The sequence below is a fragment of the Scyliorhinus torazame genome, chromosome 15 (genome assembly GCF_047496885.1).
Source record: "Scyliorhinus torazame isolate Kashiwa2021f chromosome 15, sScyTor2.1, whole genome shotgun sequence".
Taxonomy (NCBI): Eukaryota; Metazoa; Chordata; class Chondrichthyes; order Carcharhiniformes; family Scyliorhinidae; genus Scyliorhinus; species Scyliorhinus torazame.
Window position 1 is genome coordinate 10,925,227 of NC_092721.1, and position 27,864 is coordinate 10,953,090.

Below are 27,864 nucleotides of genomic sequence, written 5' to 3' on the forward strand. Positions count from 1 at the left end.
ACTCAGTCCCCGAGGCAGAGACACTCAGGCTCGGAGGCAGAGACACTCAGTCCCCGAGGTAGTGACACTCAGTCCCGGAGGCAGAGACACTCAGTCCCAGAGGCAGAGACGCGCAGTCCCGGAGGCAGAGACACTCAGGCTCGGAGGCAGAGACACTCAGTCCCGGAGGTAGTGACACTCAGTCCCGGAGGCAGAGACACTCAGTCCCAGAGGCAGAGACGCGCAGTCCCGGAGGCAGAGACACTCAGGCTCGGAGGCAGTGACACTCAGTCCCGGAGGCAGTGACACTCAGTCCCCGAGGCAGAGACACTCAGTCCCAGAGGCAGAGACGCGCAGTCCCAGAGGTAGACAAGGCAAGTCCCAGAGGCAGACACGCCCAGTCCCAGAGACGCCCAGTCCCAGAGGCAGAGACACTCAGTCCCGGAGGCAGAGACACTCAGTCTCGGAGGCAGAGACACTCAGTCCCGGAGGCAGAGACACTCAGTCCCGGAGGCAGAGACACTCAGTCCCGGAGGCAGAGACACTCAGTCCCGGAGGCAGAGACTCTCAGTCCCCGAGGCAGAGACACTCAGTCCCCGAGGCAGAGACACTCAGTCCCCGAGGCAGAGACACTCAGTCCCCGAGGCAGAGACACTCAGTCCCCGAGGCAGAGACACTCAGTCCCCGAGGCAGAGACACTCAGTCCCCGAGGCAGAGACACTCAGTCCCCGAGGCAGAGACACTCAGTCCCCGAGGCAGAGACACTCAGTCCCCGAGGCAGAGACACTCAGTCCCCGAGGCAGAGACACTCAGTCCCCGAGGCAGAGACACTCAGTCCCCGAGGCAGAGACGCGCAGTCCCGGAGGCAGAGACGCTCAGTCCCGGAGGCAGAGACGCTCAGTCCCAGAGGCAGAGACACTCAGTCCCAGAGGCAGAGACACTCAGTCCCAGAGGCAGAGACACTCAGTCCCAGAGGCAGAGACACTCAGTCCCAGAGGCAGAGACACTCAGTCCCAGAGGCAGAGACACTCAGTCCCAGAGGCAGAGACACTCAGTCCCAGAGGCAGAGACACTCAGTCCCAGAGGCAGAGACACTCAGTCCCGGAGGCAGAGACACTCAGTCCCGGAGGCAGAGACACTCAGTCCCAGAGTCAGAGACACTCAGTCCCGGAGGCAGAGACACTCGGGCTCAGAGGCAGAGACACTCAGTCCCGGAGGCAGAGACACTCAGTCACAGAGGCAGAGACACTCAGTCCCGGAGGCAGAGACACTCAGTCCCGGAGGCAGAGACACTCAGTCCCAGAGGCAGAGACACTCACTCCCCGAGGCAGAGACACTCACTCCCCGAGGCAGAGACACTCAGTCTCGGAGGCAGAGACACTCAGTCTCGGAGGCAGACACACTCAGTCCCAGAGGCAGAGACACTCAGTCCCAGAGGCAGAGACACTCAGTCCCAGAGGCAGAGACACTCAGTCCCAGAGGCAGAGACACTCAGTCCCAGAGGCAGAGACACTCAGTCCCAGAGGCAGAGACACTCAGTCCCAGAGGCAGAGACACTCAGTCCCAGAGGCAGAGACACTCAGTCCCAGAGGCAGAGACACTCAGTCCCAGAGGCAGAGACACTCAGTCCCAGAGGCAGAGACACTCAGTCCCAGAGGCAGAGACACTCAGTCCCAGAGGCAGAGACACTCAGTCCCAGAGGCAGAGACACTCAGTCCCCGAGGCAGAGACACTCAGTCCCGGAGGCAGAGACACTCAGTCCCGGAGGCAGAGACACTCAGTCCCCGAGGCAGAGACACTCAGTCCCCGAGGCAGAGACGCGCAGTCCCGGAGGCAGAGACACTCAGTCCCGGAGGCAGAGACACTCAGTCCCGGAGGCAGAGACACTCAGTCCCAGAGGCAGAGACACTCAGTCCCGGAGGCAGAGACACTCAGATTCGGAGGCAGAGACACTCAGTCCCCGAGGCAGAGACACTCAGTCCCCGAGGCAGAGACACTCAGTCCCCGAGGCAGAGACACTCAGTCCCCGAGGCAGAGACACTCAGTCCCCGAGGCAGAGACACTCAGTCCCCGAGGCAGAGACACTCAGGCTCGGAGGCAGAGACACTCAGTCCCGGAGGCAGAGACGCTCAGTCCCGGAGGCAGAGACACTCAGTCCCAGAGGCAGAGACACTCAGTCCCCGAGGCAGAGACACTCAGTCCCCGAGGCAGAGACACTCAGGCTCGGAGGCAGAGACACTCAGTCCCAGAGGCAGAGACGCGCAGTCCCGGAGGCAGAGACACTCAGGCTCGGAGGCAGAGACACTCAGTCCCGGAGGTAGTGACACTCAGTCCCGGAGGCAGAGACACTCAGTCCCAGAGGCAGAGACGCGCAGTCCCGGAGGCAGAGACACTCAGGCTCGGAGGCAGTGACACTCAGTCCCGGAGGCAGTGACACTCAGTCCCGGAGGCAGTGACACTCAGTCCCCGAGGCAGAGACACTCAGTCCCAGAGGCAGAGACGCGCAGTCCCAGAGGTAGACAAGGCAAGTCCCAGAGGCAGACACGCCCAGTCCCAGAGACGCCCAGTCCCAGAGGCAGAGACACTCAGTCCCGGAGGCAGAGACACTCAGTCTCGGAGGCAGAGACACTCAGTCCCGGAGGCAGAGACACTCAGTCCCGGAGGCAGAGACTCTCAGTCCCCGAGGCAGAGACACTCAGTCCCCGAGGCAGAGACACTCAGTCCCCGAGGCAGAGACACTCAGTCCCCGAGGCAGAGACACTCAGTCCCCGAGGCAGAGACACTCAGTCCCCGAGGCAGAGACACTCAGTCCCCGAGGCAGAGACACTCAGTCCCCGAGGCAGAGACACTCAGTCCCCGAGGCAGAGACACTCAGTCCCCGAGGCAGAGACACTCAGTCCCCGAGGCAGAGACACTCAGTCCCCGAGGCAGAGACACTCAGTCCCCGAGGCAGAGACGCGCAGTCCCGGAGGCAGAGACGCTCAGTCCCGGAGGCAGAGACGCTCAGTCCCGGAGGCAGAGACGCTCAGTCCCAGAGGCAGAGACGCTCAGTCCCAGAGGCAGAGACACTCAGTCCCAGAGGCAGAGACACTCAGTCCCAGAGGCAGAGACACTCAGTCCCAGAGGCAGAGACACTCAGTCCCAGAGGCAGAGACACTCAGTCCCAGAGGCAGAGACACTCAGTCCCAGAGGCAGAGACACTCAGTCCCAGAGGCAGAGACACTCAGTCCCGGAGGCAGAGACACTCAGTCCCAGAGTCAGAGACACTCAGTCCCGGAGGCAGAGACACTCGGGCTCAGAGGCAGAGACACTCAGTCCCGGAGGCAGAGACACTCAGTCCCAGAGGCAGAGACACTCAGTCCCGGAGGCAGAGACACTCAGTCCCGGAGGCAGAGACACTCAGTCCCAGAGGCAGAGACACTCACTCCCCGAGGCAGAGACACTCACTCCCCGAGGCAGAGACACTCACTCCCCGAGGCAGAGACACTCACTCCCCGAGGCAGAGACACTCAGTCTCGGAGGCAGAGACACTCAGTCTCGGAGGCAGAGACACTCAGTCCCGGAGGCAGAGACACTCAGTCTCGGAGGCAGAGACACTCAGTCCCCGAGGCAGAGACACTCAGTCCCAGAGGCAGAGACACTCAGTCCCAGAGGCAGAGACACTCAGTCCCAGAGGCAGAGACACTCAGTCCCAGAGGCAGAGACACTCAGTCCCCGAGGCAGAGACACTCAGTCCCGGAGGCAGAGACACTCAGTCCCGGAGGCAGAGACACTCAGTCCCGGAGGCAGAGACACTCAGTCCCGGAGGCAGAGACACTCAGATTCGGAGGCAGAGACACTCAGTCCCCGAGGCAGAGACACTCAGTCCCCGAGGCAGAGACACTCAGTCCCCGAGGCAGAGACACTCAGTCCCCGAGGCAGAGACGCTCAGTCCCCGAGGCAGAGACGCTCAGTCCCCGAGGCAGAGACACTCAGACCCGGAGGCAGAGACACTCAGTCCCGGAGGCAGAGACACTCAGTCCCGGAGGCAGAGACACTCAGTCCCGGAGGCAGAGACACTCAGTCCCGGAGGCAGAGACACTCAGTCCCGGAGGCAGAGACACTCAGTCCCAGAGGCAGAGACACTCAGTCCCAGAGGCAGAGACACTCAGTCCCGGAGGCAGAGACACTCAGATTCGGAGGCAGAGACACTCAATCCCCGAGGCAGAGACACTCAGTCCCGGAGGCAGAGACACTCAGTCCCGGAGGCAGAGACGCTCAGTCCCGGAGGCAGAGACGCTCAGTCCCGGAGGCAGTGACACTCAGTCCCGGAGGCAGAGACGCACAGGCTCAGAGGCAGAGACACTCAGTCCCGGAGGCAGAGACACTCAGTCCCGGAGGCAGAGACGCTCAGTCCCGGAGGCAGAGACGCTCAGTCCCGGAGGCAGTGACACTCAGTCCCGGAGGCAGAGACGCACAGGCTCAGAGGCAGAGACTCTCAGGCTCAGAGGTCCCACACAGGAAATTAGTATTAAAAAATTACAGCACCTGAGATAGAGGGGCAATATTCAGGCATGGATTTGTTAAAGGGTGGGAAACAGTAGGAATAACCGGATGATTCTGAGATTGACAGGCTGTGACTGGTGGGGTACTGCAAGGATCAGCACTCGGTCCCCACCATCCACGATATATGTCGATGATTTGGGTGTGAGAACCAAATATAATATTTTCAAGTTTGCGGATGACTCAAACCCAGGTGAGAATCTGTGTTGTGATAAGGATACAAAGATTATTAAGGGGGATTTGGACAGGTTTGGTGAATGGGCAAGAACATGGCAGATGGAATATAATGTGGATAAGTGTGAGGTTGTACACTTTGGCAGGAGGAACGGAGGTGTAGAGTACTTCTTAACTGGTGAAAGGTTGGGAAGTGTTGATGTCGAAAGGGACCTGGGTGTTCTCAGTTAGAAGTCACTGAAACGGTAGCACAGTGGTTAGCTCTGTTGCTTCACAGCACCAGGGTCCCAGGTTCAATTCCCGGCTTGGGTCACTGTCTGTGTGGAGTCTGCACGTTCTCCCCACGTCTGCGTGGGTTTCCTCCGGGTGCTCAGGTTTCCTCCCACAAGTCCCGAAAGACGTGCTTGTTAGGTAATTTGGACATTCTGAATTCTCCCTCTGTGTACCCGAACAGGAGCCAGAATGTGGCGTCTAGGGGCTTTTTACAGTAACTTCATTGCAGTGTTAATGTAAGCCTACTTGTGACAATAATAAAGATTATTATTGCCCCACAGCGCTGCAAACCTTTCCCATTCAAGTTTATATCCAATTCCCTTTTGATAGTTATCATTGGATCTGCTTCCACCACCCGCTCAGAAATCACGTTCCAGATCACAGTAACTCACTGCATTTAGTTTCCTTCGTGCAGCTTCCAGTTTTTTTGCCAATTGCCTAAATATGTGTCCCTCTGATTAACGACCCGAATAAGCGCCGGAGTGTGGCGACTAAGGGATTTTCACAGTAACTTCATTGCCGTGTTAATGTAAGCCTACTTGTGACAATAATAAAGATTATTATGAAGGTCAACATGCAGATGCAGCAAGCAATTAGGAAGGCACGTAGTATTTTTACACTTATTTCAAGAGGATTTGAGTGCAGGGGGAAAGGCGTGTTGCTTCAATTGTGTAGAACCTTGGTTAGAGCACACCTAGGGTATTGCGTACAGTTTTGGTCTCCTTACCTAAGGAAGGATGTACTTTCCATTGAGGGAGTGCAGCAGAGGTTCACCAGGTTAATGCCCGGAACAGCAGGACTGTGCTACAAGGAGAGACTGAGGAAACTGGACCGCTCTTCCCTAGGGTTTAGATGAATGAGCGGCGATCTCACTGAAGCATACATAATTCTTACAGGGCTTGACAAGATAGACGTTTCCCTGGTTGGGGGTTTCTAGAACCGGGAGGGGGGGGGGTAGCCTCAGAATAAAGCGCAAGACATTTAGGACTGAGATGAGGAGGAATTCCTCCACTCAGGGGGTGGCAAATCTTTAGAATTCTCTACCCTCGCGGGCGGTGGAAACTCAGTCATTGAGTATGTTCAAGATGGAGATCCGTAGAATTCTAGATACTAAAGACATCATGGGATATGGAGATGGTGAGGGGGAAAATGGCACTAAGGGGGATTATCAGCCATGATCTAGATGATTGGTGGAGAAGGCTCAAGAGGCTGATTGGCCTATTCTTTCTCTTATAAGGAAATATTAGGACAGATGACCAAAAGTTTGGTCAAAAAAAAGTAGGTTTCTGTGGGACAGTCTTAGAGGGAGAGAGATATGGGGAGGGTTAGGGAGAGAATCCCAGAGCTTAGCACTCAGCAGTCGAAAGCACAGCTGCCCAGCGAGTGATTAATATCTGGGACACTCAACATCGAAGGAGCGCAAAGATCTCAGGAGGTTACGGAGATAGGGAGGGGAAAGGAACAGGGTTTGGAAACAAGAAAGAGAATTTTTAAATTGAGGCATTGCTGGATGGACTTGGAGCCAGAGCAGGTCAGTGAGCACATGGGATCAATGGGTGAACAGGACTTAGTGAAAGTTAGGATTGAGGCAGCAGAGCTGCAATTTATGGAAGTGAACAAAATTCAAAGCTTCAGGATGAGGAAGGAAGACAAGATAGCAATGATTCTAGTTTATGCTGAAAACACAAGGGTAAAAGTTTCAAGAATGATACATACTGCAAACTTTCGGCTGCCATATCTTCTTTCAAATATTCTAAAATTGTAAATAAGAAGGCAACTGCAGAATAAGTCTTTCAGGTCGAGACAAATAATCCTAGCACAGATGATTCGCCATAGCTGAAAGAGATCAAAAATCACAAATTCAAAAACACAACTCTAAGGATTGGAACATGGACAATCAGAGTTTTTATGGAGAACACTTGCATTATGTGACCTCCTGGACCAACTTTGATCATCTGAGGGAGTCGAAGGAGGGAGAGAAGAGGTGTGAGGGACAAGGGGAGAAGGCGGATAAAGTGTGTACTCATAGTCCTTGCGGCTTTATGAGCTTGAGGCAGGCGAGATAGATAAACTGGTCTTTTCTTGCCTGTGAGCCTTTATACTTTTCTACTCTTGTACCCATTTTCCAGGCAAGAGAAATTCACTTTCCCAGGCAAAAGTTTCAGGGGCATTTAATGAGTTTGAGGATAAGGGAGATGAGCTAAAATAGGAGGAGGCTCGCATGAGACAAAAAGACCGGCATAGCTCCCAAATGGTCTGCGCTGTACATTCCATGAGGCATTGCGCTGGGCACAAGACTCCCTCCTCAGCTCCATGCTCCAGATTAATCTTTGGTTAACAAGGTGAGTAAGTTATATTTGAAAACTATCACCACAAGTTCAGCCAGTCTTTATACCCCAACTTTAATTATAGAGAAACAATTGACAGGACATCCAACCTAGACTGGGGAAGTTGTTTTAATCTCACATCCTGATATGTAGCAGCAAAACTTGTGCATTAACTCACTAGATCTGTTGAGCTTTCTCTCCTCTATCTTTTCTTTAAAGGTTAAATATGACCTAAATAAATTGTCAATTTTTGGCTGCACTTATAAAGCACCTTTCATAGCTTCAGGATGCTCTAATGCGCTTCACAGGCAAGGAAGTATTTCTGAAGTGCAAGTTCTGGGAGTTCTGGGAGGTCTTGTGGCATAGCGGGAGTGCCTCTTTCTCTAGGCCAGAAGCCTCAAGTTACACTTCAGGACATGATGGCCATGGAAGGTGCATTCAAAACATGGCCAAACAGGTTGATTACCAGCCTGCAAACCCTTCCAGTACGCCTGAAGGCAGGCAGTAAAAACAAGAGTGTTTCTTGGTCAACCATACTGTAGAAGGCAACGGCAAACCACTGCAGTATCTTGCCTAGCGTCGTCATGAACCAATCCAACGGACAGGTACCTGAAGGGGATGTCATTGCTGCAACATAAGAAACACGGCAACAAATTTTGCTCAGCAAGCTCCCGCAAATGGCAGTCAGATAACCTGTTAAGATGTTGATTGAGGGATAAATCGCGACCGAACTCCCATGGTCTTCGAAATAGGGTAGGTGGGATCTCTCATATCTATCTTAGGGGGAAAATGGGTCCTTGGTTTTGCACCCTGTCTGAAAAATGGCATCTCGACAGCTCAGCTCGGAGTGTCAATGTAGATTATGTGTTCAAGTGTCTAGAGTAGGACCTTAACCAATGATCTTCTCAAACGTTAACAACCTGCATTTGTATAGCTCATCTAATAGAGGAAAATGCCCTAAGGTTCATCACAAGAGCTTTAGCAGACAAAATACCATTGTGCCTATCCATTGAGAAAGATAGAAATTAGAACCCAAGGCCCCTCATGCTGCCTTAACTTGTGTTATTCAATACATTCCAAATTTTGTTTTAAATCAATCTGCTTAGTTATTTGGACACAAGGTAATAAATGCAAGAAATCGGGTTACAGTCTGTATTCCACTTTTAGATTTCGGATAGCCAAAAATATTGGGAAATCTTATGATGCAAGTTAAGCACCTCAAATAAAAAGTAGCCTTTCTCACACTTATACATGGAGTGCATGTTATGAATTGTAAAGTTAAAGTGACATGCATACGTTACACTTTGGCAGAATGTCACAGCTTTAAAAGGGGCTATTAATCTAACATTCAGTATCAAAGACTGAGTGTACAAACTCTTGTTGACACCTCTTACAGGTAAAATGTTTATTTCAGCATCAACCCTAAGGTTTTCTAATTCAAATTCTGTCATCATACCACAGGGAGTTTAGGGTAAATGATTACTTTTGAATTATTCATAAAATAATTATTAATAGAATTCAGGACATATTCAACATCAGAGAACCATACATCAGAGGAAGAGTCTATTCAGGCTACCCTCCCTATTCTGGCTTTTTGAAAGGTTTTTCAGTGATGCCCATTCCTCTGCCACTGAGGGCAGCATGGTACCACAGTGGTTAGCGTTGCTGCTTCACAACGCCAGGGTCCTAGGTTTGATTCCCGGCTTGGGTCACTGTCTGTCCGGACCGGTCTGCACGTTCTCCCTGTGTCTGTGTGGGTTTCCTCCGGATGCTCCGGTTTCCTCCCACAAGTCCCGAAAGACACGCTTGTTAGGTGAATTGGACATTCTGAATTCTCCCTGTGTACCCGAACAGGCGACTGACCAGGGGATTTTCTCAGTAACTTCATTGCAGTGTTAATGTAAGCCTACTTGTGACATTAATAAAGATTATTACCCCATAGCCCTGCAAACTTTTCCTATTCAAGTTTATATCCAATTCCCTTTTGAAAGTTATTATTGGAAATGCTTCCACCACCCTCAGAGAAAGCATGTTCCAGATCACAGTAACTCACTGCATTTTTGTTCTCCTTCACCCATCTTCCAGTTTTTCTGCCAATTGCTTAAATCTGTGTCCTCCTGATTACCGACCCTCCTGCCAGTGGAAACACTTCCTCCTGATTTACTTCGTCAAAACCCTTCATTCATATTCAACACCTCGAAATTAAGAAATCAGGTATTGACCTGCACGCGCTCCTCCACTCCAGCTCCCAGCCTCGGTGAGACAGTGAGTGTGTGCTGCGCAAGGCTCTGCTCCACCCTCCCACTTGCACCTTACTTTGCAGACCCTCAGAAAATCTCGACAGAGCCCAGTTTCACAACCCCTGCAGCAGAGAACTTACCTCCTGATCTTGTCTTATTGCGTGCAGGTTGTAGATGAAGTACTGCTGGTATTGCTGAAGAGGTACAGTTAAAATAAAGGCCAAAGTACTTAAGACCACCATAAGACTCTTGGATAGGGGGGCTTTATCTTCAATATAAAAAGAAAAAAGAAATGAATAGCACAACATGGTGAACGACAAAACTGTGACTTAATGTATTTGCTTGTCTCAGCTTTTATGCGCCACACATCACAAACAGATCCATCATTAAAGTAATGGGCATTAATTTGCAGCACAGAAACAGACCCTTCAGCCCATCTGGTCTCTGCTGGTATTTATGCTCATGATCCTCTTGCCCCCCCCCCCCGACTTCACCCCACCCTGTCAGCCTATTAAAATGTGACTGCTCGGTTTGAGATTGTGCAATCTAATTGGTCCCGATCTCCCATGTCCCTGCAGGTTTTTCTCTTGTCCAGCCGATCTCCTTCTTCCACACCTACTTACCTGCTTTCCCCGGGCCTCAGAGACATGCCTTACCCTGTGGGAGCGAGGTTCACATCCTCACCACTCCCTGATTAAAGACGTTTCTCCCGAATTCCCTATCGGATTTACTGATGACCACCTTATACTTAGGGTCTCTGGCTTTGGTCTTCCATTACAAACACAACCATTTTCTCCACATCTTTTTTATCCACAAACTTTATCATTTAAACAATTTCTATCAAGTCGCCTCTCAGCCGTCCCTTTTCTGGCGAACAGGACTGCAGGTTGTTTAATTGTTCTTACCTGGCAGATTATTTAAAATGAGATACCCTCAATTACGACTCAGGAGAGGAGTTTGATAATACAAAGGCTTTAATAACCAGAGAACCAGACAGCTGCCGAGAAGTGTGCTCACTGCACGCTGCCTACTGAACATAACCTTACATACAGCTTCCTGGGGGCGGAGCCGGAGGCGGAGTCCCCCAGGGTTCCAAACCCGGTCTTAAAGGGGCCTACGCATTAAGGGTACATATGCATACAGATACCATTCACCACATTCACCCCCTGTTTTAAAAAAAACGCATAATCCATCGAGGTGAAGTGGAATTACAAGTTCAGTCTTTTGGGTGGTCTGATTGCCCGTGTCGATCTTCTCAGCTCCGGCGGTGGTGCGGCGGATACGGTCGTCCTCGGTGGTGATATATCCGGGAGCACGGTTGTCTGAGCCTTTGCCCGCGTTGGAGCAGGGGGGGTGTCCAGGGTGACTAGGGTGATTGGTGCCGGTGCCGGCTGGGGGGAGGGGGGCGCTTTGGGGGGGTGCTGTCGGAGTCGACCGCCAGTGCGGGGAGGGGAGCATCGGTGGAAGGCGGGGCGTCGGTGGGCGAGCCAGCGGGTGCCAGGTCTCGCAGGGAAACGGTGTCCTGCCTGCCGTCGGGGTGCTCGACGTAGGCTTATTGAGGGTTTGCGTGTAATAGTTGGACTCTCTCGACCAGTGGATCTGTCTTATGGCTCCTCACGTGCCTCCGGAGTAGAACTGGTCCCGGAGTCGTCAGCCAACGTGGAAGCGAGACCCCAGAGGTGGACTTCCTGGGGAAGACAAACAAACGGTTGTGAGGGGGCTCGTTCATGGCCGTACAGAGGAGCGACCTAATGGAGTGTAGGGCATCGGGTAGGACCTCCTGCCAGCGGGTGATTGGGAGACTTCTTGATCGTAGGGCGAGAAGAACAGCCTTCCAAACTGTTGCGTTCTCCCTCTCCGCCTGCCCGTTTCCCCGCGAATTATAGCTGGTCGTTCTGCTCGAGGCGATGCCCTTGTTGAGCAGATACTGACGCAGCTCATCGCTCATGAACGATGTACCCCGGTCGCTGTGGATATAAGCGGGGAAACCAAACAGGGTGAAGATGCTGTGCAGTGCCTTGATTACGGAGGCCGAGGTCATATCGGGGCAGGGGACAGCGAATGGGAAGCGGGAGAATTTGTTGATGACAGTGAGGAAGTAGGTGTTGCGGTTGGTTGACGCGAGTGGCCCTTTGAAGTCCACGCTTAGTCGCTCAAAGGGCCCATATGCCTTTACCAGGCGGGCCTTATCTGGTCGATAGAAGTGCGGTTTGCACTCCGCACAGATCTGGCAAGCCTTGGTCATGGCCTTGATCTCCTCAGTGGAGGAAGGTAGGTTGTAGGACTTGATGAAATGGGCAAGCCGGGTGACTCCCGGGTGGCAGAGGACATCGTGGATGGCCCGCAGACGGTCTTTCTGTGCATTGGCACGTGCCGCGGGACAGGGCATCTGGGGATTCGTTGAGCTTCCCCGGACGATATGTAATATCGTACGTGTAGGTGGAGAGTTCGATCCTCCACCTCAGAATTTTATCATTCTTTATTTAGCCCTGTTGTGCATTATCGAACATAAAGGCGACCGACCGTTGGTCGGTGACGAGGGCGAACCTCCTACCGGCTAGTAGTGTCTCCAGTGCCGCACAGCCTCCACTATGGCTTGTGCCTCCTTCTCGACTGCAGAGTGTCGAATTTCCGAGGCGCTGAGGGTTCGGGAGAAGAACGCTACTGGTCTGCCCGCCTGGTTGAGGGTAGCAGCCAGGGCGACGTCTGATGCGTCGCTTTCTACCTGGAAGGGAATGGTTTTGTCCACCGCGTGCATGGCGGCCTTGATGATATTGGCCTTGATACGACTGAAGGTCGACTGAGCCTCAGCCGTCAGGGGGAAAACCGTGGTCTTAATGAGTGGACGGGCATTGTCCGCATATCTGGGGACCCACTGGGCATAATAGGAAAAGAGCCCCAGGCACCATTTGAGTGCCTTGAGGCTACGGGGGAGGGGAAGTTCCTTAAGGGGGCGCATGCAGTCGGGGTCTGGCCGTAAGACCCTGTTTTCCACGATGTAGCCGAGGATGGCTAACCGGGTTGTGTGGAACACGCATTTCTCTTTATTGTATGTCAGATTGAGGGCCCGGGCGGTCTGCAGGAACTTCCTCAGGTTTTCGTCATGGTTCTGCTGGTCATGGCCGCAGATGGTGATGTTGTCCAAGTACGGGTATGTAGCCCTTAAGCCGTACTGGTCCACCATTTGATCCATTGCCCTTTGGAAAACGGAGACTCCGTTTGTGACACCAAAAGGGACGCTGAGGAAGCGGAAGAGCCGACCGGCTGCTTCGAAGGCTGTATAGGGGCGGTCCTCTGCACGGATAGGGAGTTGATGATAGGCCGATTTTAGGTCGACCGTGGAGAATACTCGACACTGGGCGATTTGGTTCATCATTTCTGCTATGCGGAGAAGTGGGTACGCATCGAGTTGCATAAAGCGGTTTATGGTCTGGCTATAGTCCACCACCATACGTTGTTTTTCCCTGGAGCGGACTACCACTACTTGTGCCCTCCAAGGGCTGTAGCTAGCCTCTATGACCCCTTCTTTTAGTAGTCGCTGAACCTCTGACTTGATGAAAGTCATGTCTTGGGCACTGTACCGCCGACTCGTGGTGGTGACAGGTTTGCAGTCGGGGGTGAGGTTCGTGAAGAGGGGGGGGGTGGTGCAACTTTGAGTGTCGCCAGACTACATACCGTGAGCGGGGTCAGGGGTCCGCCGAACTTCAGGGTCAGGCTTCGGTGGCTGCACTGAAAGTCCAGACCGAGCAGCAGGGGGGCGCAGAGGTGAGGGAGAACATAAAGCTTAAAACGGGCGTATTTGGCGTCTTGGATCGCGAGGTTCGCGACACAATACCCCGTGATTTGGACTGAATGAGACCCGGATGCGAGGGCGATAGTTTGGAAGGTGGGATAGGTCCGCAGGGAGCAGCGTCTTACCGTGTCTGGATGGATAAAACTCTCCGTGCTCCCGGTGTCAAAAAGGCAGGGGGTGTCGCGGCAGTTGATTTGAGCCGGCATCATTGAGTTTCGCAGGTGCTTCGGCCGAGATTACGGACAGTCAGAGTCCTCGGTTGAGTCGGACTCACAAAATGGCCACCCGGAGTCACAAAATGGCCGCCGCCGTCGGTTGCACGTGTTGGATTTTGAAGATGGCCGCCGCCAAGATGGCCGCCCCATGACTCGCATGAGGCCGATGACGTGTCGGAAGTAGGCGTGTCCGGCCGCCGTGCGGCCGAGTTGCGGGGCCTGTGGTCCCGGGAGTTCGATTTCTGGGCCCGATGTGCCTTTTGTTTCTGGCCTTTGGGCCCAGCCAGGCAGACCTTCGCGAAGTGCCCCTTGTTTCCGCATTCGCTGCAGATAGCGGAGCGGGCCGGGCAACGCTGGCGTGAGTGCTGGCCTTGCCCACAGAAATAGCATTGGGGGCCCCCGGTGTGAGCAGGTCGCCGCGCGGCGCAGGCCTGAAGTGTGGCCGAGTCTGGAGGGGATCGAGAGGGGTTCATAAGGTCCGCGGAGTACGTGCGGAGATTATAGTGGGCGGCTTCCAGGGAAGAGGCGAGCGTTACCGTGCCTTGGAGGTCCTTCACTCCGTCTTCTAGGAGCCGCTGCCGGATGTACGTGGATCGGAGACCGGACACAAAAGCATCACGAAAATGTAAGTTCATGTGGACTTCTGCCGTCACCTCTTTATGGTCGCAGTTCCTGGTGAGTGGGGTGAGTCTCTCCAAGTATTCATCTAGCGTTTCCCCGGAGCGCTGGCGGCAGGTCGAGAGCAAATGTCTGGCGTGTACCTCATTTATCGGCTTTACGAAGCACTTCTCGAGGATTTCGACCGCTGTTTCATAAGTCGTAGCTTTCTTGATCACGGAGGATAGTCGGTGGCCCACCCAGGCATGTAGTAAGTTCAGCTTGCGAGGAATCTGAGGAATTCAGATAGGCCTCAAAGCACCGGAGCCAGTATTTAAAAATTTCAGTGGCTTCCGGCGACCGAGGGTCCAAATTGAGCTTCTCCGGCTTTAGACCGCTGTCCATCTTGATGTACTCTGGTTATTAAATTGAGATACCCGCAATTACGACTCAGGAGAGGAGTTCGATAATACAAAGGCTTTAATAACCAGAGAACCAGACAGCTGCCGAGAAGTGTGCTCACTGCACGCTGCCTACTGAACGTAACCTTATATACAGCCTCCTGGGGGCGGAGCCAGATGCGGAGTCCCCCAGGGTTCCAAACCCGGTCTTAAAGTGGCCTACGCATTAAGGGTACATATGTATACAGATTTCATTCACCACACCTTACCTGGCAGATTATTTAAAATCGACAAAATACTTTACTCTATCTTACTGATCCACACGGAAGCAGAGGGTGTGCAGCACTGTCAGAGGGTCAGTACTGAGGGAGTGCCGCACTGTCAGAGGGTCAGTACTGAGGGAGTGCTGCACTGTCAGAGGGTCAGTACTGAGGGAGTGCTGCACTGTCAGAGGGCCAGTACTGAGGGAGTGCCGCACTGTCAGAGGGTCAGTACTGGGGGAGCGCCGCACTGTCAGAGGGATAGTACTGAGGGAGTGCTGCACTGTCAGAGGGTCAGTACTGAGGGAGTGCCGCACTGTCAGAGGGTCAGTACTGAGGGAGTGCTGCACTGTCAGAGGGTCAGTACTGAGGGAGCACTGCACTGTCAGCGGGTCAGTACTGAGGGAGTGCCGCACTGTCAGAGGGTCAGTACTGAGGGAGTGCGGCACTGTCAGAGGGTCAGTACTGAGGGAGTGCTGCACTGTCAGACGGTCAGTACTGAGGGAGTGCCGCACTGTCAGAGGGTCAGTACTGAGGGAGTGCTGCACTGTCAGAGGGTCAGTACTGAGGGAGCACTGCACTGTCAGCGGGTCAGTACTGAGGGAGTGCCGCACTGTCAGAGGGTCAGTACTGAGGGAGTGCGGCACTGTCAGAGGGTCAGTACTGAGGGAGTGCTGCACTGTCAGACGGTCAGTACTGAGGGAGTGCTGCACTGTCAGAGGGTCAGTACTGAGGGAGTGCTGCACTGTCAGAGCCAGTACTGAGGGAGTGCTGCACTGTCAGAGGGTCAGTACTGAGGGAGTGCTAAGAGTCAGTACTGAGGGAGTGCCGCACTGTCAGAGGGTCAGTACTGAGGGAGCCCTGCACTGTCAGAGGGTAAGTATTGAGGGAGTGCTGCACTATCAGAGGGTCAGTACTGAGGGAGTGCTGCACTGTCAGAGCCAGTACTGAGGGAGTGCTGCACTGTCAGAGAGTCAGTACTGAGGGAGTGCTGCACTGTCAGAGGGTCAGTACTGAGGGAGTGCTGCACTGTCAGAGGGTCAGTACTGAGGGAGTGCTGCACTGTCAGAGGGTCAGTACTGCATTGTCAGAGGGTCAGTACTGAGGGAGTGCTGCACTGTCAGAGAGTCAGTACTGAGGGAGTGCTGCACTGTCAGAGGGTCAGTACTGAGGGAATGCTGCACTGTCAGAGGGTCAGTACTGAGGGAGTGCCGCACTGTCAGAGGGTCAGTGTTGAGGGAGCACAGCATTGTTGTAGGGTCAGCTTTGAGGAAATGCTCCATTGTCAGAGGGTCAGTGTTGAGGGAGTGCTGCATTGTTGGAGGCGCTATCTTTTGAAAGAGATGTCATATCAGATGAAATATGAAAAAATATACGCATTTCCAAGTCACCATTTCTCACTGTTAGCTAAATAACATAATTCACATGTTCAAAATTAAAATCGCCTCTGAAATTGACAAAGGTAGTTAGAGTTTTCAACATGGTCATTACAAGGGTATTGCTTGCTTTGCAGGACTTCTGACTGCACAAATACAGTATATGCACCAAAGTGTTTGGGTGAGAAATATAATTCTGTAAATTTAGGGGAATTAAGGAAGTTCCGCGTTTCAGTGATCACTACTCATTTTAAACAGCGAAACAGCTGAAAAAATGTATTCATATTCGCAAGCAAATCTTTACTAGCTGCAAAAAATACTCCTACCCAAATACAATACTGTCAGTTTATTTAAATAATGCATTAAATAATGAATGTAATCTGTAGTTTCTGTCTCTGATGTTTACTATCAGTCATTGTCATTTTATCTTGTTAACTAATCAGATGATCTAACCAGGATGCATTACGATTTAAAGCTTTGATAATTTATTTTTATCCACTGTATGGTATACACTTGCATGAAAGATTCTGAGATCAAGCCTTGAGCGAAAAACTAGGGGGTTGACTTATGCTCGAGTAATATTTTCGAGGGGTTGAAATACATCCTCTCCCATCTTCGCACCACCAAACTGCTTATGACGGTACATCAGCTGATCGCAGAGTTGATAGGTCGCAGACTGTTCCTGCTAATTCTGCCCCCAAAGCTAGCGCAAAAGGGACCAAAAAGCATTTTTATTATTCTGTGTAGACACAAGGAACTGAACAGCTGCCTTCAAATGATTAAGTTCGCAGCAGCTCGAGTTTGACTTCAGTGGTGAGTGGGTGGCAAGAAATAGGAATTTGGATTCACGCGAGAACGACTATTATTTGAGTTTGAACAATATTTACTTTTGTTGTTGAGGACGACAGTGTAGGGTAGAGTGCGGCGAGGGGGACGGTCCAAAACAAGGAGGCATGACTTTAACATTTTGAGCTGGGTCGTTTAGGGGCAATGCTGGAAGCACTTCTCCACATAAAGGGGGCTGGATTCTCCGCCCCCACCCCCATGCCGAAATCGCTGCCGGTGCCAGGACGGAGAATCCAGTTTGCCGCCGTAATCAGGCCCGGCACAGGTTCGGCAATTCTCTGGGCAGCGAAAATCGGCGTCACCGGGGAGTACGCCGCGCGCCGCAAGGGGGCCACGACCTGCTGAGTTCCCGATGGCGTGGAACTAACCACCTATCGCCGGTCGGGATGCTCACGTGGCAGCGTCCGCGGCCGCCTTGGTCGGAGGCGGGTGGATCGGAGACACTGGGGGCCTGATAGGCGACACGGCGGCGCAGTGGTTACCACTGCTGCCTACAGCACTGAGGACCCGGGTTCGATCCCGGCCCTGGGTCATTGTCCGTGTGGAGTTTGCACATTCTCCCCGTGTCTGCATGGGTTTTACCCCCACAATCCAAAGATGTGAAGCCTAGGTGGATTGGCCATAGTAAATTGCCCCTTAATTGAAAAAAAAAATTGGGAACTCTAAATTTAAATAAAAAATAACTTTGCCTTAGTTCCCTAGTTTCTCACTTCCTCCTTTCTTAAATCATGGTACTATTCTCGAATCTTAAAAATGCTGCAATGAGGTTACTGTGAAAATCCCCTAGTTACCACACTCTGGCACCTGTTCGGGTACACAGAGGGGGAATTCAGAATGTCCAATTCACCTAACAAGCACGTTTTTCGGGACTTGGGAGAGGAAACCGGAGCACCCGGGGGAAACCCACGCAGACACGAGGAGGATGTGCAGACTCCGCACAGGCAGCGGCCCAAGCCGGGAATCGATCCTGGGACACTGGAGCTGTGAAGCAACAGTGCTAACCACTATGCTATCGAGCCGCCAATGGCAACCAGCAGGCTCTTTAATTTCAAGGGTGTCCGAACAGAGCCCAATTCTATCCTAACACTAAATCCACAATACACACTGTCCACTCCAGGTTATTAGGTCGCAATTAGGGGGCAAAACTCTGTCTCAAACGTTACCAACAGTTGTGCTGCAACCATAGTTAAGATCAAGTAACTCGCAGATCAAGATCTTCCTGTCAACATGTCAGCCACGACGCAGCGATTAGCTCTCTCCCCCCTTTGTCAGAAAGTTGTGGGTTCAAGTCTCACTCCAGAGAACTGAGCAAATCATCGAACCTGAAGTTGTCTGATGTGCCAGATTTGGCACGAGACTTCAAACCCTGACCCCCTTCAGCCATCTCAGGTGTACACGCAAGAGACCCCGTGGGAATTATTTTCAACCAGAGCAGGGCTGTTCTTCCCCCGTGTCCTGACCAATACTTATCAATTAACATCACTATAAGAGCAGATCATCTGACCATTGTCACATTAATGTTTGTGGGAGCTTAGTTGCTGTGTTTTCTACATAGGCAGTTACACAGTTACATGGGCAGGGTGGGTATAGAGGGATATGGGCCAAATGCAGGCAAGTGGGACTAGCTTAGTGATAGAAACTGGGCGGCATGGACAAGCTGGGCCGAAGGGCCTGTTTCCATGCTGGAAACATCTATGGTTCTATAACTACACTTCACAATATATTTCATTGGCTGTGAAGCACTTTGGGAGGTGCTATATAAATGCAGGTCTTGCTGCAATAATTAAAGCAGCTAATTTTATCTTCATAATCTTAATAAATATTCATCCACAACAGGACAAGCAATGGAAGTGTTTAGTGGTTATTCCGGTACTGAATTGTCTATTTCTATCTTGTTTTGTACCGGTCAACTAAATAATTTCAAATTGTTTGACCAATCAGTAGACTATAAATAAAGGTTTTGATAGAGTGACGATAGCACAGTGGTGGTGGTGGTGGTGGTGGTGGTGGTGGTGGTGGTGGTGGTGGGGGGGGGGGGGGGCGCGCGCGCGTGCGGAGAGAGGAGCCCTTCGGGGAGTGGAGGGTGTAATATTGTGAATAAACGGAATCTTTGTTTTCTACCTGGCTGATCCACATTACTTTAGCGGATTCTACATACAGAAATCTAGCATGGTACAAAGGCCATGATCCACAGACCCAATCCCTCCCTGTGTCTTCTGTGGTGGTCTACACACCAATGCCTCACAGACTCCACCTATTCAGGGCAGCTTTTGCAAATCGCATCTAATCAAAATGTACAAGTACAGAAACCGTTCACATTCCAAATGACACATTTACTTTCACTTTTACTGTATGTGTTCACTGTTGTAAATTAGTCAGAAACTGAAGAGAAACTCTAAAGCAGCGGTGGGCAACCTGTGGCCCGTGGACCACGTGTGGCCCATCTGGGTTCTGAGTGCGGCCCTCGAGATATTTTGTTGACTGTTGCCCATGCGTGGGATTGCCACATTGCACTAATTGCCAACTGCGTAGCTTTTTTACTACTGGTATGACTGGAGTGATACACGTGGAAAGCGAGGGCAACTGAGGTGCGTGCTGATTGCTCACAACATTGACTGTGCGAGTCGTGCGCTCCCTCTGTGTCCAATCAAGTGCAAATATTCCTATTGTTTTTACCACTTAAAGTTCATGATAGTTCTATTAATATATAACTAAGTGCAGTGGTTAGCACTGCTGGCTCACCGAGCCGAGGTCCCAGGTTCGATCCTGGCCCTGGGTCACTGTCTGTGTGGGGTTTGCACATTCTCCCCGTGTCTGCGTCAGTTTTGCCCCCACAACCCGAAGATGTGCAGGTTAGGTGGATTAGCCACGCTAAATTGCCCCTTAATTAGAAAAATGAATTGGGTACTCTCAATTAAATATATATATATATATATATATATATATTAACTAAGTATTTTCCATAACTCTTAAAACAGTCACTGTGTATTAAATGTATTTAATCTTATTCATGGGGTCATGGTCAGTGAACAAACCCCATTTCAATCCTGCGGCCTACTGAGATGAAGGAGGGATTGAAAGCATTAGCAACAGCGCCGCTCCCGATAGCTCCGGGGAAATACTCAGGGAGTCCGGTAATAATAGCTTAATCGAGAATTTGGAGGCAGTTTCGGCAACACTTCGGGTTGGGGGCAGGGTCAAGGGAAATGCCGATTCGGGGGAACCACAGATTTGAGCCAGGGAGGTGGGATGGAAATTTTCAGAAATGGGAGAAGGGGATTAAGACACTAAAAGATTTGTTTCTTAGGGGTCGGTTTGCAGGATTGAAGGAGCTGGAAGCGAAGTATGGGCTGGAGCAGGGAGAAATGTTTAGATACATGCAGGTTTGAGATTTTGCCAGAAAGGAGATACAGAGCTTCCCGGAGGAACCGGCCTCCATATTGCTGGAGGAGCTGCTGACGTCACACCGGCAAAGGTGGGCGTCACATTTGGGGCATGGAAGGAGGACAGAGGGACACTGAATAAAGGAGGTGTATGTGGACGATAGACTGGCGACCCTGGGGGAAACTTTCAAAGAAGTTCCAACACCTGAAAGGGAACAAACTCAGATACCAAAACATTCCCCCAGCTACCCGGGGACATACTCTTGGGCACACTGGTAGGGCTGGACTGGTGGTGGAACAGCAAGTGTGGCGACATTTACAGATGACTTATAGAAAAGATCAGGACCCCACTGGACTAAACCAGATGACGTGGGGGAAGGAGATGGGCCAGGGGATAGGGGGAGGACTCTGGATCATGGCACTGCACAGAATGAACACCACCTCCTCCTGCGCCGGAATTAGCCTGATGCAACTCAAGGTGGTGCAGAGAGCACACCTTACTAAGACACACATGAGCAGGTTCTTCCCGGAGGTGGAGGATATGTATGAGCAGTGTCAGGGCGGCCCTGCCAACCACACCCACAAGTTCTGGTCCTGCCTCAGGGAGTTCTGGTCGGCCTTTTCTGAGGCCATGTCCAAGGGTGTGGGGGTCGAGATGGAGCACTGCCCATCTGTGGCGATCTTCGGGGTGTCAGAGCATCCAGAGTTCTGGACAGGGAAGGTAGTGGACCCCCTGGCCTTCGCCTCACTGATAGCCAGGCGAGACTTCTGCTGGGCTGGAAGTCGGCAGCACCACCTAGGGCCTCGGAGTGGCTCTCAGAGCTGGCCAAGTTCCTGAAATTAGTCAAGATAAAATTCTCGATCTGTGGGATCCAAGAGGAAATTTTACAACACTTGGAAGAAGTTCACGAGCTCTTTGAGGACCTGTTCACAACCAACAACCTACTAGGGTAGGGGTGCAAATAGGAAGGGGAGGGGTAGACAGGGAGAGACAGGGTAGGGTGGGGCGGGAGCACTGCCGGGACAGAAGGAAATTTGCATGCAAATGAGAGACGGGGAAGAAAGCCTTCTTTGTTTATGTATTTGCCAATGGCACTTGTTTTGTTTTGTTATACATACAAATCTTTTTACTAACTGATAAAATCGCAACAAAAAAAGAAATTAAACTAGCATGTAGTAAATAGAAAATGAAAAACATGCTCCACTGGTTCGATCACATTTAACGTTTGGTATTTTCACCTCCGTAATACGGGTATTTTGAAAGTTTTCTCCGATAGCTCGCTCCCATAGTTCACAACACAGGTAGAGGTGAAGAAAGTAATGTTTGTCCATCTGTCCAGGGAAGTCCTAATCGGACAATGATACAGCACAGGAGCAGACCATTCAGCCCATCATGCCTCTGCTGGCCCTGTGAAAGGGCTACCCAGTTGGCCCCAATTCCCAAAACGTTTTTCCATTACCCTGCAAATGTTTCCCTTTCTCAAGTACATATCAAGTTCCCTATTTTTTATTCATTCACGGGATGTGAGGGTCGCTGACAAGACCAATATTTGTTGCTGACCTCTAATCGTCCTCAGGTGGTGGTTACCGCCTTCATGAACTGCTGCAGTCCATGCAGTGTAGGTACACCCAGAGAGCTGTTAGGCAGGGAGTTTTAGGTTTTTTTGACCCAGCGGCAGTGTAGGAACGGCGATGGTGTGTGGTGAATGGGGTGCCAATCAAGCAGGCTGCTTTCTTCTTCTACTTTAGTGCTGGTGGAGAGGATTCCATCACACTCCTACCTTGCGAATTGTCGATGGCGTTCAGGCTTCCAGAAAGTTATCAAATCTGCTTCCCATGCCCTTTCAGGAAGTGCTTTCCATATCAAAACAATTAGCTGCATTTTTAAAAATTCTCATCCTGCCCAAAGTCTTTGAATCAGCCAAACAGGAGAAGCGGTGGCGTAGTGGTATTGTCGCTGGACTAGCAATTGTGAGATCCAATGCAATGCTCTGGGGACCCTGGGTTCAAATCCCACCACTGCAGGTAGTGAAATCTGAATTCAATAAAAATCTGCAATTAAAAGTCGAATGATGATCATGAAACCATTGTCGATTGTCATAAAAACCTATTTGGTTCACTAATGTCCCTCTTAAAAGGTTCTCAGGTTTTTCCAATACAAATGTATCCAGGAGCTGAATACAGGCATTGATTACGCTCTGAAAAGATACTTCCTCATACCTGCCCTTAAATATGTTGTTTGGTAACATGTCTCCCTTGTCCAAACCTCGCAATTTAAACTGTTTTTTCAGATATATCTTTTCCTTGTCTACCTTTAAGTGCTTCATTTGAAAACTAAAAATTCTGGGTTGCTCCAGTCCTGACTCATTAACCAGTCCTTCAACATGAGCAATGCAATCTGTGGCACTTGTTTGCATTTGGAAAGGCTTGTGCTTTCATGACCACAAACGAGACACGATTCTGAAGGTATAATCTGAATACAACATGCGACAATTTCAAAATAATAATCTTTAATAGTGTCACAAGTAGGCTTACATTAACACTGCAATGAAGTTACTGTGAAAAGCCCCTCGTCGCCACATTCGGGTGCCTGTTTGGGTAGAGAGAGGGAGAATTCAGAATGTCCAAATTACCTAACAGCACCTCTTTCGGGACTTGTGGGAGGAAACCGGAGCACCCGGAGGAAACTCACACATACACGGGGAGAACGTGCAGACTCCGCACAGACAGTGACCCAAGGTTGGAATCAAACCTGGGACCCTGGAGCTGTGAGGCAACAGTGCTAACCACTGTTAGGTGTTCACAATGGAGGGGTTTTAATGGAGTAGATAAAGTGAAGCCATTTCCACTGTCAGGAGGGTCGATAGCCAGAGGGACACAGATTGAACATGACTGGCGAGAGAACCAGAGACGAGAGGCAATTTCTTTTTAAACTGACCACTTGTTACCTCCTACGCAGTTCTAATAAATCTCAACACAAACCACCTTGACTTTGAATTAAACACTTCACAACCTTCCAGCCTCAACATTGAGTTCAGCCACTTCAGTACATGACCATCATTTTCGCAGACACCAGGAGCTGCGAGTGTGCCTCTGTTAACCATTTACACCTCCAATTACCTCCTCCAGTTACCGTCCATTATCCTTCCATTTGTCATTTAATCACGGAAGGGTTTTGATAGGGTGGATACAGTGACTGTTTCCGCTGGTTGGGCAATCTAAAACCCGGGGGCAAAATCTCAGGTTAGGACAATTTCTTCAATCAAAGGGTTGGGAATCTCTGGCATTCTCTACCCCAGAAAGTTGTGGATGCTCCAATGTTGATTACACTTGAGCCTGGAATAGACAGATTTTTGGTTTCAGGGAATCAAGGGGTATGAGAAAGTGAAGTTGAAGCCCAAATCAGCCATGATCTTATTGAATAATAATAAGAATCTTTATTAGTGTCACAAGTAGGCTAATATTAACAATGTAATGAAGTTACTGCGAAAATCCCCTCGTCGCCACACACTTGCGCTATTCGGGTACACAGAGGGAGAATTCAGAATGTCCAATTCACCTAACAAGCCCGTCTTTCGGGACTCGTGGGAGGAAACCGGAGCACCCGGAGGAAACCCACGCAGACATGGGGAGAATATGCAGACTCCACACAGACAGTGACCCAGGGCCGGGATTGAATCCGTGTCCTCAGCGCCGTAAGGCAACAGTGCTAAGCACTGTGTCGTTCCTCTAAATGCTTTGGAGTCTGCACGTTCTCCCTGTGCGTGCGTGAGTTTCCTCCGGGTGCTCCGGTTTCCTCCCACAGTCCAAAGATGTGCAGAGTAGGAGGATTGGCCATGCTAAATTGCCCTTCGTGTCCAAAAAAGGTTAGACTGGGTTACGGGGATAGGGTGGAGGTGTGGGGCTTAAGTGGGGTGATGGTTCCAAGGGCCGGTGCAGACACGATGGGCCGAATGGCCTCCTTCTGCACTCTAAATTCTATGATTCTATAAAGTGCTACATCTATCTAACTGCTTCTTTAAAACATGCAATGTTTTGGCCTCAACGACTTCCCGTGGTAACAAACCCCACAGCCCGACCACTCTCTGGGTCAATACATTTCTGAAAGGCAATCACTCTGAGATACTAACTGTTACATGCTCTGCGGAATGTTTCCAGAATATTCTACTTCAACGTGTCTTCAGTTAATCTGAATCATGGTTAAACTTGACATGAGGTGGTCTTATTTTTCTTCCACAGATAAGCATGGTGTGGGTAGGTGTTCTCACATCACACCTTGCTATTTGCAATCACCCACAGAGGAAATTAAGTGTCTGTATGTAGAGATCCCAACCTACATTAAAATTAATGCTTTAAATAGTGTAGCATAAGTTAACCACGTAATTAAAAGACATGGGTAGTAGCAGACTTTCCATTGCATCTCACATCTCTATATATGGTACACTATTCCCTAGCTTTGGTGATAAAATAATTTGCATTTGTACATCTTGTCGAGACCACACAACACGGCAGCACAGGCAGCATGGTAGCACAATGGGTAGCACAGTTGCTTCACAGCTCCAGGGTCTCGGGTTCGATTCTTGGCTTGGGTCACTGTCTGTGCGGAGTCTGCACGTTCTCCCCAGGTCGGCGTGGGATTCCTCCGGGTGCTCTGGTTTTCTCCCACAGTCCAAAGATGTACCTTTTAGGTGGATTGGCCATGCTAAATTGCCCTCAGTGTCCAAAAAGGTTAGGTGGGGTTACGGGGATAGGGTGGAGGCGTGGGCTTATGTAGGGTGCTCTTCCAAGGGCCGGTGCAGACTCAATGGGCTGAATGGCCTCCTTCTGCACTGTAAATTCTATGAACACCCCAAAGTCTTTCAAGCCAATTTCGAAGTGTGGCAAAGTCAGAGGCAATTTTCACACAAACAGCAATGGCACTGTTTCAATGACATAGGGTCAAGGGGCAAATATTGGCAGGAGGCCGGGGAGATTAGGGTTTAAACACAATGGGTGAGATTCTTTGTTGTCAACATCGAAATCAGGGCAAGCGATCGGGCGGCAAATAGCTCCCGACGACAAAATAGCGAAGGGGACAGTTTGACGCCGAATCGAGATGCTCCGCCTCCCCAAAACGGTGTCAATGCAACGCATGCCGCACATAGTTGCAACACAGTTCGCATATCATTAGTGGGCCCACCCGCGATTCTCCGCCTCCGATGGGTCGAGTTCCGCATGCCGCTGACAGACCGCTTTAAACCTGGTGCCATGGGTCGTATAGGTGACCCCCCCGGGGCACTCCCCTGGCTGCCCTCAGGCCCCAGCCGACCCATCAGCTGTATGGGTGCTCCAGCACAGCCTGTCCCACCTTTCCGGCCCCGATCAGTGTGTGTGTGTGTGGGGGGGGGGGGGGGGGGGGGGGGGGGTGTATTGTTTAAGCTCGGCTGCAGCTTGTCAGCCCTGCCAGTGTCCATCACGGACCCGGCGATTCCGATACCATTTTCCGTGGGTCTCAATGGTGTTCCACGTGGCGCTGGTGCTAGCCGCGCACCGGTAGCAGAATCGGCGCGGGCTTGGCACCGTGTTTCCGACATGAAAGTCCACGGGTCCTCCGTTGGCATCAACACTAAGGCTCAGAAACGGAGAATCCTGCCCGATGTCTCTAATTATCTATTCCCTGGGGATTCCCCAGAAATCATAACAAAAACTCATTAAGGCCTCTCTTTCTAAACATCTACAGATTGGAAAGAAGGATGATCTCATTTTCACGACATCTCAATTGCACCTTTTGCAGCCACAAAGACTGTCTTTCAGATCAGGATTTTGAAAACGTTACTGCAGCAGTGTGAGAAGTCTCAGTTACAGCCAAATAACCTCTCTGGCACTTTTAATTGTTGAATTTCTTTTCCAATTTTCCTTTTCCTCTTTTTTTCTTTCTCTCCCTTAATCCAACTTTTCTTTCTCTCCATTTATTTCATTTTCTGTATATGAAGTGGCAACGAATCACCTATTCTAACTGACACTGCGACGCTCATCAGCAACTCTTCAATCTGGTTGGTTAACGAGACACACATAAGCTTTGCCTAACCACTCAGCTCCCGGAGGTGCCGCAATTGTTTGGATCTCCCAAATGTAGCAACTTCTGCAAAGGAAACCCAGAAATTGAGCGTCACGAACAAGCCGAACAAACGGCTCACCGGCTGCAGAAAATACTGGCCCGATTTGGTGGTACTTAACAGCCAACACACTCAAATGTGTTATAAACCACTCCTTTTATATCTTGAGTCCCCCGAAAATAAGAAATGGTTATAGAACATAGAATAGTACAGTACAGGCCCTTCGGCCCACGATGTTGTGCCAACCATTTATCCTAATCTAAGATCAACCGAACCTGCACCCCTTCAATTTACTGCTGTCCATGTGCCTGTCCAAGAGTCGCTTAAATGTCCCTAATGACTCTGACTCCACCACCACCGCTGGCAGTGCATTCCACACACCCACCACTCTCTGTGTAAAGAACCGACCTCTGACATCTCCCCTATACCTTCCTCCAATCACCTTAAAATTATGTCCCCTCGTGACAGCCATTTCCACCTTGGGGAAAAGTCTCTGGCTATCCACTCTATCCATGCCTCTCATCACCTTGTACACCTCTATCAAGTCACCTCTCTTCCTTCTTCGCTCCAGTGAGAAAAGCCATAGCTCCCTCAATCTTTCTTCATAAGACATGCCCTCCATTCCAGGCAGCATCCTGGTAAATCTCCTCTGTACCCTCTCCAAAGCATCCACATCCTTCCTATAATGAGGCGACCAGAACTGGACACAATATTCAAAGTGTGGTCTAACTAGGGTTTTATAAAGCTGCAGCAAACCCTCGTGGCTCTTAAACTCAATGCCCCTGTTAATGAAAGCCAACACACCATACGCCTTCTTAACAATCCTATCAACCTGGGTGGCAACTTTGAGGGTTCTATGTACGTGGACCCCAAGATTGAAGGGCAGTACGGTAGCACAAGTGGATAGCACTGTGGCTTCACTGCGCCAGGGTCCCAGGTTCGATTCCCCGCTGGGTCACTGTCTGTGAGGAGTCTGCACGTTCTCCCCGTGTCTACGTCGGTTTCCTCCGGGTGCTCCGGTTTCCTCCCACAGTCTAAACACATGCAGGTTAGATGGATTGGCCATGATAAGTTGCCCTCAGTGACCAAAAAAGGTTAGGAGGGGTTATTCGGTTATAGGGATAGGTGGAATTGAGGGCTTAAGTGGGTTGATGCAAACTCGATGGGCCGAATGGCCTCCTTCTGCACTGTATGTTCTATGTTAATCCCTCTGTTCCTCCACACGTCCAAGAATCCTGCCTTTAACCCTGTATTCAGCATGCAAATTCGACCATGCAAAATGAATCACTTCACATTTATCTAGGTTGAACTCCATCTGCCACTTCTCAGCCCAGCTCTGCATCCTGTCAATGTCCTGTTGTAA

The 27,864-nt window shown here is 50.8% G+C and overlaps 1 protein-coding gene across 5 annotated transcripts in view; it reads right to left on the reverse strand.

Moving 5' to 3' along the window:
- Positions 1-27,864, reverse strand: part of ubac2 (UBA domain containing 2) — a 353,572-nt gene that overhangs the window by 315,500 nt on the left and 10,208 nt on the right. For 4 of the 5 annotated variants that reach the window (XM_072476077.1, XM_072476075.1, XM_072476073.1 and 1 more), the window contains exons 2-3: positions 9,676-9,803; positions 6,685-6,804 (exon numbers count right to left, since the gene is read on the reverse strand). In XM_072476077.1, the coding sequence (XP_072332178.1) occupies positions 6,685-6,804; positions 9,676-9,803 (248 nt within the window). Of the gene's footprint in view, positions 1-6,684; positions 6,805-9,675; positions 9,804-22,941; positions 22,997-27,864 lie in introns of all 5 variants that reach the window. The other variant, XM_072476076.1, reaches the window with a different exon arrangement.